The following is a 15,530-nucleotide window of genomic DNA, read 5'->3' as shown; positions in this document are numbered from 1 at the left end:
TAATAGATATACCCTAAAACAGATAAAATGGAAATTACCATTTATATAGTTTCTGAATCTTGAAGTATCAATCTATACAAATATTGAATATTGTTTGTGTGGAAACTATATGGCAAAAAGCAAATAGATTTCAAACTAAACACTTCTCACAAAGGTGCCATTTTTGCTGTGGGTTTTTATGGCTGGTGGATTCAGATTTCTTATCTATACTTCAGTATTTTATTTTTACTTTCTTATTTTTGCTAAATTAAAAAAAATATATATTATTAGATATTAGTCTGATAAAAGGGCACATTGAATAAAAAATATTATTTATTTGATTTTTTTTATTTATATATCTAATGTAAATCACACATGTAATTATCAAAGTTATTATAACATTATCATATTTTATTAAAAATATTGTAAGTGGTTTCACATAGTACTTTGCATTGCTTTCACAGCAATTTAATATAAGTTTACTTGCAAAATATAGGACATTCAATATGCCTGCCAAATTAATTTTATGGTGTAAAGAAAATCTTTTAAGGTAGTTGAAGATAACATTACCTAAGTATTGAAATTAATAGACAGTTGAAAGTATGAAACATCACTTTTATTCATTTGTGGTAAATCATTAACTTATTTCAATCAATTTAGACATTATCAATATACAGTTAGCCTACACATGTATGCAGAAATAAATCTTCCTTAAGACAAGGTCATTGACACAAATACAGTATGAGAGACAACTTCCAAATTCTCTAAACTTATCTAAGTTAGTTGGTACAAAAGGAATGAAAAACCAAAATTTAAAATTATCGACCCTCTATATATGTTGATAGTTCTATTTCTTCAGGTAGCTCCGTAATGTTAACATCAAATCTGTCTTGCACTTCATTAAGGATCTTTGCATCATTCTCATCTGAAACCATTGTTATAGCCAGACCCTTTGTACCAAATCTTCCTGCTCTAGCGACTCTGTGGAGATAAGTGTCAGAATCTTCAGGCATGTCATAGTTGAAGACAATGTTTACTCTTTCTATGTCCATACCACGTCCAAACAAGTTAGTGGCAACAAGGATTCTCTTCTGGAAATCCTTGAATTGCTGGTAGCGAGACAGACGCTCGTCTTGTGTCATGTTGCGATGAATCCCAATAGCTGGGAAGTTTTGATCTGTTAGCAACTGTGCAAGGGCTATGCATCGTTGTACTGATTTCACAAAGATTACCACTTGGTTGAATTCTAAAACATCAAGGAGTTCAAAAAGCTTCTTATTCTTCTCATTTTCTTTAAGCCTGACATAGTGCTGTTGTAGACCGTGCAGGGTTAATTTGGCTTCATCATCTACATACACCTCCATGGGGTCCTGCATAAACTTCTTGCAAACTGGCCGGATCTCTTTACTCAATGTGGCGGAGAACATCATGACTTGCTTTCCATGAGGCGTGTTTCTAAAGATTTCTTGGACATCGCGTCTCATATCTAAAGATTCTAACATTTTGTCGCACTCGTCGAGGATAAAATGCTTTAAATGCTTAAGATTTAGTTTCTTACTGTTAACTAAAGCGAGTATTCTGCCGGGAGTACCCACTACGATGTGAGGGCACGCAGTTTTGAGCACCTCTTCGTCTTTTTGTATCGGCATTCCGCCAAAGAAAACTGACACTCGGACGCCGGCCATATATTTTGAAAACCGCTCGTATTCCTTACTTATCTGGAAAGCCAGTTCTCTCGTGTGACACATAACCAGAACGTAAACATGATTTTCCGAAGGCTCGATCTGCTGAAGCGTTGCTAGCACAAACACAGCCGTTTTACCCATACCGGATTTGGCTTGGCACAAAATGTCCATTCCGAGAACTGCTTGCGGGATGCACTCATGTTGGACTTCCGAAGGATGTTCGAAACCACAGTCGACTATAGCTCTTAGTATTTCGGGCTTCAAAAGAAAATCTCTAAACCCGGAGCTGTGAATCGATACATACGATCCCTTAACCTCTTTTTTTGGCGCCGCTTCTGTGGCTCCATCGGCGGTTTGCTGATCTGCCTGCTCTTCATCTTCATAGTCGAGAAGATCATCGTTGTCGGCCATTGTTTATTAATTCTTGTCGTTTGTATAACTATACAAACGATTTGGAAAGTTTTAGCACGTGAAGACGTATAGAAATTTATTTCACAATAATGGCGTCTACTGACTAAAGCTTTAAGACAAAATACCACAGACTACAAATGAAATACTTAAAATAATTTTTTGTAGTTTTTTTTTTTTTAATATTATTTTATAATTGTAAAGTTAAAGCTACGAAAATAATTTGTTGCAGAATGTGAATTTTATAATAAGATTACAAATTCGTTAAAAGCGATCTTGTCCACAAATTTTATAAGTAAGATAGTTTAGATGATTAAGAAAAGTAATTTATTTTATTTTCTTATTTTTTCTTTTATCTTATTTTATGAAGATCTGAAACTTTTTACAGAACGTTTTTGATGTATTTTTAAAACAATAATGAGCTATATTAAATTTTGTTTAAGAAATAAAATTATTTGTTACTTTTAGTAATAGCTCAAAGTTGCATTTTTAACTTTTTCTTTACTTGCTTTTTAAGCAACATGCCATCTCCGTAGGGTTATTTTCTGGAACTAAGAACACAATTGAAAGCGTCATTAGTAATCGCACAAAAATTACATTGAAATAGCTTATTATATATATATCATAGAAAATGCGTTCGTTATTAGTAAGAATTTGCTTTATTTGTTCGTACAAGTTTTTTTCGTGTGCCGAGAGGTTTGTAGAAAGGCTGTATGGCAAATGTCGCCGTGCGGCTATCTATCGACATTATTTTCCGCTTTTCCAACCATTTTCCATAATGTGTCAGAAAAGATTTTTTAAAATTTGTTTTTAACGTATTTTTTTTTAATATTTCATTGCAAATTTCTGACGGTTTATTTTTACATAATGCGCGTTGTCTCTTTAAATTTAAGATTGACATTGTTTTGTAACGTATTTTAGAAAGTTGTATCTATTTTTTTGGAATATTTTTGGAGAACTTTAAAGTAATATGAGAAATATTATATTGTTAATATTTTCTCTTTAATACTTTTAAATTATTTGCCATTATTGCTTTTATTTCTTTATTGAAGAAGTCGTTCACAGACGGTGTCACACATATTACAAATGATATTAATAGAAGAATTGCCGCTTAGTATTTGGAACAAATTTTTTTATTTCTATTTTATATATATAGTATATTTATCTACAATATAAAATATTTTAGTCTTTTTGTGAACGTTGATTTTTGTGACTTTTTGTCAAGTTTGATTGTATGTATTTATTTTAGTTACAATTATTTATTTTTATATAATTCTCTTCCTAAAAATAAGCACGGAATAAGGAAGAATTTGTTTCTAAAAATTGAAACAGTTGATTAAATAAAAAGTCTTTTGCAGAATGTGATTTTTAATTTAAAAAACAATCGAATCACAGATCGAAAATTAATTAAACGTAACCATTGTTGCTTATTACCTGCTATATAAATCTAATACTGTGATTATATAAATAAAACAATTTCTTTAGTTATTATACGTATGCTTGAGAATTAAATGTCATTATAAATGTATTTTTACTGCTATATATTAAAGAATGATGAGACTGATTTTACAATGATGCTTTTGTCTTCCATCGAAAATTGTCTGCAATGTTCAGGATTACGAACATTGAGACTATATTTAAAATATTTGTAATGTTTATTAATACTGTTTAATTCTATAAAAACTACAAGTTGCTAATAATTTTAAACTAAATGTTTTACGAATCGGTATGAAGGTTGTTTCCTTAAATATTTTACATAATTTCATATTTCTCATACATTTCGTACTACAGACAGTTTAACTACAGTTATAACATAATTGGAATACCGAAAACTTTATTTTTAATTGTGTTGTGTAAAAATAGCTGACAGGTAACAACAGACTTACATATTTTGGATATCTTTACTATAAATAATCTAATACATTTGGATTAACAATAAGTTGAGCCAACACTTGTTATGAAATTCAGACAGAAATTTAGTTAATTTATTACTAGAGAAATAACTAAAGATTTATATCTTTGTAATTATACATAGAAAAAATATTCTCCTCTAAAAAAGGTAATGCCCGCTACTTTGACAAAATTATAGACAATGTTGCTATGTAATAAGTTCGTTACAAAACTACTTTCTACCATTATGAAAATTTTTGAATACTAAAATTATGCATGTTGATTTACTTTTTAATGAATATATTAAAGTGAAGATTTAATATACAAATTATTATTAAATTATGGTTCTATAAGAATTTATTAAATTATTAATTCGTTACATAATAAAAGAAATAAAGTATATTACACCGCAAATGTCAAGCCAAATGGAGGATTTTCCGAGATTTTGACGTTTTATTTATTGTAATTGCTATGTAATTCTAAATATTATGCGGTGACCTCTGTGTCACTAAGAATATGCTACGTGCATCAGAATTACATTAAAATTTTAAATGAGATTAATTTTATGTAATCTCTCAAAGTTATACTTTTGCACATTTATTGGTTTGACAGCAGCGATATATTACATCCGTTTATAAAATCTTTGTAAATGTATTAACCTTTGCGATTATAATAGATCAAGATTGAGAAAAAAAAGTTACATTACATTATGTGAAATCAATGGCTGGTGGGGTGAAACGGCATATAGTGCAACCTTAGAAAAAATTATAATTTTTTTTTCAACACTGTCAGTTAAAGTAGAATGACGTAATTTTTTTAAGTCCACGGATTCGCAAAAACCACATTTTTTTCATAAAATAAAAAGCTTGGATTTGTAGTCACAGTGGCAGAAAAAGTATCATAGTGTGCATTTAATGACTTTTATTCTATAGAAGTAATTTTACGAATACGTGTCATAGTTTTTTTTATTAATTTTCTGGGGATAGTCACTATTTGCCTCTTCACCCGCTTTCGGCTTTACGTTGATAAATGTGACATTTATGTATCAACAGTATCATCCACCTTAAACTATATGCATACAAAGAAACTTAACATTTCTCACTATAAGGTTTTAATGGTTTAAAATCGGCATTCCCGCTTAGATATGCGTCCACGAAATTCTGTACAGAATCTGTGGTGATTTCATCACCATATTTCATGGTGACCATCCTCTGTTTGGGGAAATCTATAGCCGTGAGCAGAGGGACTGCGTCGTCTAGGCCTATATGCTCTCTTAACATGTCCGCGCTGTCCGTGCCGTCGATGCCGATGTAAAACATGACGTGTTTGAAGGATTTCTTCTTCACTCTGGAACGGGAAGTGGTGTAGTCGAAGTCCATGGTCTCGTCATCAGAGGAGTTTTGGTACGGGCAAAAACCTGGGTACTGAATACTGCATTCCTCGTAATATGATTCAGCTGATGGTGTCAACACTGACTCCGAGAATTCTATTTCCGAGTCTTCGTCATCTGAAATAGGTAGTAAAGAGATTTTATTACAACGATTATTTTATTTAAAAAGAAGTTTACAAGACTGCTAATCTTAAATTTCGGGAAATTGATATGTACTTTTTGGTTATTCCATATGAAAGCATAGTTGGTCACTGGTACAAAGTCATTGTGGAGTCAAATTATTTTGTCTGAATTTTCTTTATTTCTTATAATATTGTTAATGGCAATGTACCAAAAAAAAACTGGACTGTAAACCTTTCGTCACTTGTGGCATATTGACATTATAGTTTTTACAAGCTTAAGATGGCTAAACACAGAGGGCGCTAGACGCCAACTTTTTCCATCTTTATTTGTTTTTTCGTTAATCTGTAGGGTTATGATTATTTATAAGCGTAAAAATTTTATAGGTGTGAATATATGTAACGTATAGCTCATTTATAAGCTTTAAAGTTTAAACATCTATTTCCAATCACCCTGTATAAAGTGATTACTTTGAAAAATATTACGATTTTTTCTATTGGAATACTACCGGGTAATAAATTCTGGCAGTATAAATTCTGCGGAGACAGAATATAAAGAATAATTAATTTTAATATGGTTGTCATAACATTGTTTTTCATATTTGAAACCATTGATTTTTGGATAGGGCGTACTACATAATTACGGAAAGCATATGAGTAATACATTAATTTCTTTAATGTTTTTACACCTATAATTCATTAACTTAATAGGTTGGAAGTGATACCCTGTACAAACCAATAAATAACACAACAGCTGGATGGCGCGCCATCTTGAGTAGCGCCTGCTCCGTCAGCAAAGCAACCGGTCGCTGACCCCACGGAAAATTCTGTACATTAAAAAGTTTTTTTAATTAAATATAAATAATAATTCATGGTCATAGACATTAACGTCATCTGTTAAGTGACAGAAGAATCAATATCTACATTAAACCAATTTGACGTTTGTATTTTTAAGTTTTGTTTTATGACGTAAGTGAATGTGTAAATAATTCTTAAATCTTATTATATTTTACATATTAATTGGGATACAATGTAAATTTTGTAAATGTAAGCACTTTAAATAAGAAGATGCGTCAGAATTTTTAATTGTTATAATGCTTAATTGTTATAGTGTATAATTTATGATAAAATATTTTAATTCCTTTTTTAAAAGTTTAATTGTGTTTTTAGATATAAATATTAAAAGATGCCTACTGTCGAGACATAATAAGGGAATCATGGACATAGATTATAAGGCATTATATATCTATTTGATGTATCTAAATTTTACTTCCAAAAAGGAACCACTTTTATCGCTATGTCTATTTACAAAATAAAATAAGTTTATGTAGAAGTGCTTATTAAACAGGGAGAAAAAGTAATTCAAATGTTGTGTCGCATAGCAAGTTGAAGTGGCGACGGGCAGTCAACATCGCTCGAAGAACAGATGGTCTTTAGGCTTAAGGTTCTGGATTGGAGACCAAGAAACTGCAAGCTTTTAATTTAAGATGAGTCGTAATGGTGATATTGCAATATTTACCAATCCGAGTGGATCAGCTGCTAAGTGTTGTCGGCCGTTGGCGGTGATCACTTTGCCATTGGAATCGGTGAGAACGAGGGCCGGTATACCAGCGACACCCAGGGCTGTCGGCAGAGCTAGGCGGGGCTCCGTGGCCGCCCATGGAACAGCTAAAGCACCAGCAGCGCTCACCGAAGACACGGTGCGTTTGTAGGATTGCTCGCTCCTGGTAATACAAATTAAATAAATATAAATGATCAGTACGAAAATTATATAATAATGTATATACAGGATGATTAGTTATAGGTGTAAAAGCTTTAAAGAGATGATTGTAAAGTTTATTTGCAAGCAATCAAATCTTTAAATCTTTCACATCTATTGCAGATCATCCTGTATAAAGTGACAACTGTGAAAGAAAAAATATTTATTACTCTGTTGGAATACGACAGGTCAATAATGTCTGCCAGTACAAAGTCTGCAAGGACAGGTAGTAAACAATAATAAATTTTATTATGATTTTTTTCACTATGTTATCATTACATTTATTATTATTATTTCTGGAAATAATGATTTTTGACGACGATAACTACGACTGTAATAACGACTATTAGATAAAAAAACCTAAGCAGAGAATAAAAAAAGGTGAAAAAGATTCGGTTCAGAAGGGCTAATGTAAAGTTTACAGAATATAGAAATTTCTTTTAAAGTGGAAAGGTGGAAATATATAATAATAATATTTTTTTCTAATTATGACGATTTCATTGTTCATTATTTTTAAAACTGTGGTGACTTTTGTTGGGCTTGTCGAATGTGGTCAACCAGTTTTAACATCTTCATTACGTGTGAGGAACAGGAGCACGAAAGGCAATTTTTCTTTTCAGCTGATAGATGTCTATTTCAAGGCATAGGCAAAGATCGCTACAGTAACCCGGGTTGTGTTACCCACATCCAACGACTTCCGCTACCCTAAGTATGTCATCGGTCCTTCTAGTGGAGCGCCTATCCACGTATCTAAAGGCTTGTGGTTGCCCCTCGACAACCTTTCGGTCGCTACGGTTAGCAATTGTACGATATATGTGTCACTTCCACTGCCATTTCAGACGAGTTCTTCGAGCCACATCGGTGATCCTGATCCTTTTGCTAATCTCATGATTACTAATTTAATTTAGCACCGAAACTTCGTGCACTCCATTGATCTCTGGGTGACCTTGAGCCATCTTTAGGATCCGTAAGTCATCACCGGCAACACGCTGAACAAAGACCTTTGTCTTCAGGCATTGCGGTATTTTAGACGAGATGTTTCGGAGCTTGCTGGTGGATAGTCGTGGATTCTACGAGTGATCTCTTTCTCTAAGTTGCACTTACCAAGGTAGACAGTTTGTCTTAGGTATATAATCGTCTGTAACTTAGAGTGGTAGCATCTCCGACCTACACAGATACAACATTTATTTTAAGGCCGATGATATATTATTATAGTGGCATCAGTCTTTCTTTACAGAGGGTTCTAGAAAGAAAATTGCCAATATCTCATGCGACTTGCATTTGAATTGTCGGTAAATAAACAGAAAGGGCGTTCGTTGAACTTTTATGAAATCAATCTTAAAAATAAACTTTACTCATATAGCCAAATATGTGTCGTCTATTACCTTGTTCGAAAAGCAACCATTTTGATTAATTACTCACCAGAAAATAAAACTATCAATTTTGTATATAAAAGGTCTGGAATAAACAGAATATTCATTAATATTTTCTGTTTTTTAAAATTGGAATTAATTATTAGGTAACACTGATAAAAACGTCAGTTGAGTCAGCTATCAATATGAATAAAAAATCACGTAATTCAAATAAAGAACTTTGTAAAAAAAAATCAACTGATATAAAAAAATATCAAATTTAACTATTTAGTTAAATTGAATCCTGCATCGAAAAAGGGTAGGCTTAACACAAGCCTCGTTCATAAAATTTAATGCAGCGCTGATTTTCCGCTAAATTACAACAGGAGATGTTGTAACGAACTCTCCAATTTACTCTGAATGATCCAATTAACAAATGATATTTTTTTTCCAATATTCTTGCATTTAATTCGTTTTATATTTTTCTTATTGAATACCGAGTCTTGCCGTAAGTATTGTTGCATAGAAAAATATTATATTTTAATGTAGGTAACATTTATAACTATTTCATTGTGTTAGTTTAATATATTATTATAAAACCATTAAAATACATAATAGCCCGGTACATGAACATTTGATTAATGTAAATATAATTGTGCGCTTGGTGCACAGAGGAATTTAAAATTGTATTTGGCACATTTGGCATGAAGCAGGTATGCTTTATGCAATGCAATCACAGCGATTCGGCTGTCTTTATTACCCTACTCCATTTTATTTTTATAAAATATTCAATAAAATATCTCGCGAAAATAAAGAAAACACATTGGACAAACAAATTAAATTGACAGATTCCAAATTCAAAAATAACATTTTGTTTGTTTTTTATCAGGACAATATTTATGGCCAGACTAAGTACAAGTAATTGGTTATAGGCGTAAAACCTTTAAAAAGGCGCCTGGCGACTGTTTGAAAAACATGTTCAATAAAACCGTGTGACATTAGCTGTTGTCATCACGCTACGTAGATTTATACAGGATAATCGGATATACGTGTAAATGTTTTAAAGGTGCAAATATACAGCTCATTTGTCAGTCAAAAGCTACAAAATTTTTGCACATATTTACAAATACCATGTATAAAGTGATCGCTCTGAAATATTTTTATTACAATCCGAGAGGCCTTAACTTATGACGTTACAAAGTCTGTAAGGACAGATAGTAAACAATAATTAACTTTAACATGTAGTAAACCGAATTCGGAAAATCTTTTTCTTACTGTGTTATCAATAGGTCATTTATTATATCTGAAGACATTTATTTTTTAATAATTAATAATTGAGCAATACATTCAACCCTTTAAAAACACATAAAACCAATTACTTTGTATGTTTCTTACATTACTTTATAAAAATTTCAACTAAAAATATAACTTCATACTCGTAAAAAACGCTCGGAGTAACTTTTCTCGAGGAAAAGCTAAGTGAGACCTGTGTTACAAGAAAATTTGTAGCTTTAAAGAGGCTTTGTTAAAGTTTTGCCTGCTTATTATTTAATGTAAGAAGTTTCGCAACCGCGTGTCGGATTTATTTGAAGTCGTGTGGTTTGAGGCTAAGTTTGTGGAAGTATTTAAGAAGAACTCTGGTTCCAAAAGTGACCCAGGTATCCTCGGGAGACTTGACGGAGGTCTACTGTGTGATAATAATGTGAGTTTACAAGCCGTAACCGGGGACTTAGTAAAGCGTCGCCGCCATCCGCAATTCCACTTTTTTTGACGTGCTGGTTGACGAAATACGACTTGTAGTGTTTTTGCATGCGAGAATTTTTAAGTATTATAATTAAATAACTAACCAATAAATACTCACCTTTTTTTTTTAGAAAACTGCTAATTCGTGTTAAATCTCACTCGCAACGCAAATTTCTACAGTCAGAGCTAATGTTAACATATTTTGTCCAGTTTTGGGAAGATAGCAAAGGAAATGCTAATGTTTTAAAGTGTGAACATTTGATGTACGACATGAAAGAGAAGAATTATAGTCTTTCTTATAGCAGAAAGTAAGGATTGTGTTTCATGCAAGATTAGCGTGGAGGCGTCCTTCGCGAATTAACATGAGTCAAACCTATGTTGCAGACGTTCTTTCTTTTAATTGTTTTTTTTTTTAATTATGTAGTGACTTTTTTAACATGTTCTTATTTTGTATTTGACATTTGTTAATTTTGTAAATATATTATCTGTATTTGAATTTGTATATTAAAAAATCGGTATCTGCGTTCAACTTACTATTCTTTAAACTGAAAAAAGTGATATCTACGTACGTATAATTGTAAGTAAATATTCAATAATTCAAAATAGGTTATTAGGTAACAATGTAATTAACTTTTCTTCATCCGTAGACTTATCGCGACCCTGATTACGTCATCGATCAACTTAGTGGCGGGTTTAACCATACCACTCCGTCTATCGTCTCATGGCTCTAACAGCTGTCGTTTGCACGAGCAATGTACCCCACCTACTGCCACCACAGACGAGTAATTCTTTGAGCTTTGTCAGTGACCTTGGCTCCTCGCCAGATCCTCATTTCTAATTCGATCAGCGAAACTTCTAGCATAGCTGTCTCTATCAGTTCTAATCAGTTGGAGGCTATTGATTCTTAAAGCTCTTTACAATGCCACATAGAAGTTTCTTCCAAAGCTGAATTTAAATACCCAGTGACTGTTTTTTAAAAAAGAATTTACTCAATCGATGGAAAAACATGTTACATACATTAACTACGTGACAGCAAAAAAATTACCAGTCCAATGTAGTTAATGAATTGATTAAAAAGTCAATGCAATAATCCAAACACTTTTTGTCCATTGTCACATAATAAAATGCCTGGCAACACGGAGAGCTGTCAGTTTGAGCGCCAAATAAGCTGGAACGAAATATATTTTCCCGCCATTGCTCTGCAGCGGCCATTAACTGCGGCTCATAAAGGCAAAGTGGCGTTCGGAAAAGCGAATTTTATGTCGCTAGGACTATATTTATGTCGGCAAAAAAGAAATTTATGGTTTACAGTTCTGATAATAGTGTATAATGGTTATATACAATGCCATAAGAGCCATTTGCAATTGTTGGACGTTATTAGTTTTTTTAATAGTAAATTAGTTTTTTTACGCTTTTAAAGACTTCATAGCGGAAATGCAGTTCGAATATTAAAGGTGTATTGCAGTTCATTAGTAATCTTTTATAGTTGCAAATATATATAAAATATCAGAAATAATTCTTACTAATTCGCAACTATGCAATAATTGTTTATTTACTTGAAGTATGGAGAACTTAAAAGACTCTCCTCTGTCTTGTTTGTTTATGTTTGTCGGTAACTAGTGGAGAGTTTTTTTGTTTTTAAAATGCCTTTTAATCATATCATCACGGTACAGGTATGGTGTTCATCTTAAAATTAAAAATTCAGTGTATGATGAACTAGTTGTTTAAGAGATTTCCACTCATGTACTAAATCATCATGATATCTCTAGAATTATGAAGTTTAGTAACATGAAATTTAGCAGGAATATTTCTTGTGCAGAGGAGAGATCAGCTAAGTTTGGATTTTACGAAATATAGCCCACAAGAGAGGTTGAGAGGCGTTCATTACAATAATACTTATTTTATTGCTATAGCTCTTAGAGTATAAAAATTGAGCAGTTTTTTTCAAACATTATCAAGAATTAATTTTATTTAATAACACCTACGAAAAGCTTGCTGGCCATTAATTTAATACACAATTTTGAATATATGATATCTGTTGCAAGGAGTTTCACTTGCAACGAATTGCAATTAGTTGCAGATGGTACACAAAAACAATTGTTCGCATATGCTTTTCTATCTTACCTTTGTCCATTGTATTCTCGGACTTTAAGCGTGTGTAGTTTTTTTTTATTTTCATTCCTGTTCTAAAAGACAAAGGAATTAAAGTGGTTGTGCAATGTATTCTGATCCTTTAGCCCTGGTGTGGGTTATTCTATGAAGGATTTTTTAGAGAGGACAAAGAGTAAACAAGTCCGTGCGTGTTTGTTTAACAGCAAAATCTTTGTAGCGATGATTGTTTTATATACATTTTGAAAAAGGAATGATAACATTTTCAGTTCCTTTATTTTTTTAATAATATGCAGTATAACGACATATACAAAAATATCTGCTACATAGTAAGTTAGAAAATAGTAACGTTAACTTTTAAATTTGTATACATTTTTATTATTTATTATCTGCGATCATAGTTTGTCGTAAATTATTTATTCGTTTATATATTTATAGGCACTATGGATTATTATCAGTGACCACATTTGCACGTCATAAAAAATTTGATCTGTAGACGAATAAACGTATCGACATAACCTCAAATTCAAGTGACAGAGGTCAGGACACATAGCGCGTAGAACAGATGACCGCTGGGGTCTTGAAGTTCAGGAGGATTGGAGACCATAAGGTGGATAGAAGATCTTATTATATTTGAAGATGGTATAAGGTCGCCGCTTCTTACTAGTCCCTTTAAAAATCTATAGGTTAGATCCACGTCCATCCCACCTTTTTTATTTACAAAATATTATATATTCATAATTAAAATTATGTTTATATTATTACAGTTTCAAGGCACTGCCTTTGATTAAAAAAAATTGTTTTTCGATTTAATTTATGTAAATTACAAGATTTCTATGTAGTTTATTTAATTTGAACGCATTTGAATGCAAGGGGCCGGGTAAATAACGTCATAAACCGTGTCGGGAGTGAGAGGGGTTGGGGGAGGGGTGGTTTATCGGCATCCGGGTAATCCGGGCAACCCTGCGTCGTATTAACCGGGTGCCGTTTTTATTAGCGAAGTTTATTGAGGCGATAAATTTGGTTTAATGTTATTTTATTATCATATTTATACGTACTTTTAACAACTAAGGTGTGTAAGCGCAGTGTTTTTAACTTATATTACTAATTTTCTTTTTTTTATATATTATTATGTATAATTTAGGATATTCGCCTGATGGTGAATATATTTTGAAATTAGGCTAGGATAGTTGTGGTTCGGTAACTGATAATTTAAAAAAGAAAAGGGTGGAGAAATCAAAATAACTAATTAACAGGTACACTAAGGAAGGTTACAGAAAAAAAAATTGTTTACGGATTAGAAAATGTTTACAATTCTGCAATATTTTAACAAACAAAATTACTGTATGCTGAAAGCTATGAAAGCTTTCTAATTAGTCAATAGAGTATAACGTTTGCATTATCCGACTTCAGTGATGGTCTGGTCGTGTGTTCTGAAGGGATTGAGACAAATTTTTAGGAAAATTATCAAGCGTATCAATATTCTTTAGAAAATTATCTTAACAACACCATGTACAATAACCAAAAATGATTCTTTCATCAAGATCTAGCGCCGGGTCATAAAGGTTAATCGACCCAATCTTGGTCTGGCCGTCATCTAGTCCTGGCCTTAATCCACTGAAATAAGATTTATGATCAGTTCTAGAGGGTAAGACTTGCTCTTAACATTATTAAAATTTGGAATTCTTAAAAAAAAATCGCAATACGATTGACAGTGTAGGAATTTTCCATAGAAAGAATGCGTGCTATTAATGACTGGTATCAAAGTTTAAAGAACTGTATTGCGGCCAATGGACACCACTTCTAATTAGCTTTATATACTTTAATCGTTGTATATTAATGCATATATATATATATACTACTACTTAATAATAAATATGACATAGAGTTAAAACGAATAACTTTCAATAACTTTGCTTACACTGTCTGTCAACAATGGACATTCAACGACCGACCGTCCATGTCCTCATTAAGTGAACGAATTGTGTACACTCAAGTGCAAAAATATAGTAAGATGACTTACATAGTACATTTTTATTTCTCTTATGTCTTTTTGTAATGCATTAACATTTGCCTCCAGCTACTTTTTTTTCTTATAAACAATGTTTTGTTTTAACTTAATTTATATTTGTAAGTTCAATCATTCATGTCAGCCGATGGATACTAACGGAAAGGCCTTCGCCCAAAGATCATCATGACGACTAATTTTGAGGTCTCTGCATCCAGCGATTTCTCGCAAATTTTACTCTTCTCTCTCTTTGTAGGTTATAACTCCTAGTGTACCTACCTAAAACAAAAGAGCTCAATCTCTATGGAACATAAGAGTTTAGTCTTTGCAAAAAGACTTAGTTCATATTTCAATGAAAATTCGACCTACGTACTTTTAAACTATTAACTGACAGTTAATTTATTCAAATAATCCTCTGCTCATAAAATATTTTTCTTGTAAAATCAGTCGTGTATAACACAGTATATTTTATCATTAATAATATATTAACACAATTTATTCCCGTTTACGTGCCGGCGAGTGTACCTTCAAGTACCCTACACAGTCTAAACATCCGACATTCGTTGTCTGGCGCTGGGCGAGCTTCGACATCAAAGTCAACTAAGGCTCTAATCAAACGCAGCCTGAACTGGCCTTTCTATGCGAAATATTTAGATATTATATACAGTATGTTCGTGTATTGTTTTATACCTGCAATGTATTGAACAGCATTGTTGAATATTATATTTGAGGGAATAATAACCGAAGTAGCATTTTTTTAATGAATCAGCTTCTATAGTACATTTTACAACACAGTTTTAGTGAAATATCTTATGTTCGACAAACAGCGTAATGTTTTGATTTATCCCATTTCAGCGTTTTAGTGTCAGTTTTTCGAATTTAAATTTAGAACTACAGATAAAAAAGAAAATTAAATGACAGTAAAAAAGTATGAACAAAGTTTATTATTAACGGAAAGGAAATGATCCACTAAACGTTCCGTTATTATCTAAATAACTGGTTTAATACTTTCACGTATATTAAAAATTAAAATCAAATAATTTTTATAAATCATTTAGCATTAAATTGAAATATATGATCCGTATAAT

At 32.0% G+C, this 15,530-nt stretch overlaps 1 protein-coding gene and 1 long non-coding RNA gene across 2 annotated transcripts; both read right to left on the bottom strand.

The window, feature by feature from the left end:
- Positions 1-355: 355 nt before the first annotated feature.
- Hel25E (ATP-dependent RNA helicase 25E) lies at positions 356-2,189 on the bottom strand. The gene has a single exon (XM_068767395.1). It carries the CDS (start codon positions 2,073-2,075, stop codon positions 798-800), a length of 1,278 nt encoding a protein of 425 aa, XP_068623496.1. The 5' UTR covers positions 2,076-2,189; the 3' UTR covers positions 356-797.
- Positions 2,190-6,213: 4,024 nt separating this feature from the next.
- LOC137924165 (uncharacterized) lies at positions 6,214-7,568 on the bottom strand. Its single transcript, XR_011107588.1, has 3 exons — positions 7,510-7,568; positions 6,991-7,195; positions 6,214-6,298 (listed from the first exon to the last, which is right to left on the bottom strand). It is a non-coding gene; the product is annotated as an uncharacterized lncRNA (long non-coding RNA).
- Between the last annotated feature and the right edge of the window lie 7,962 nt (positions 7,569-15,530).

Source organism: Battus philenor, unplaced genomic scaffold, assembly GCF_028537555.1.
Source record: "Battus philenor isolate CCGP_79_NKW_IND1 unplaced genomic scaffold, ilBatPhil1.0.hap1 SCAF_23, whole genome shotgun sequence".
Classification (NCBI taxonomy): domain Eukaryota; kingdom Metazoa; phylum Arthropoda; class Insecta; order Lepidoptera; family Papilionidae; genus Battus; species Battus philenor.
Note: the sequence above shows the minus strand (reverse complement) of the source record. Positions and strands in the feature narration are given on the sequence as shown.

What these genes read in the sequence shown, in the direction of transcription:
- Hel25E (XM_068767395.1), bottom strand. Translation starts at nt 2,075, where the DNA reads ATGGCCGACAACGATGATCTTCTCGACTATGAAGATGAAGAGCAGGCA.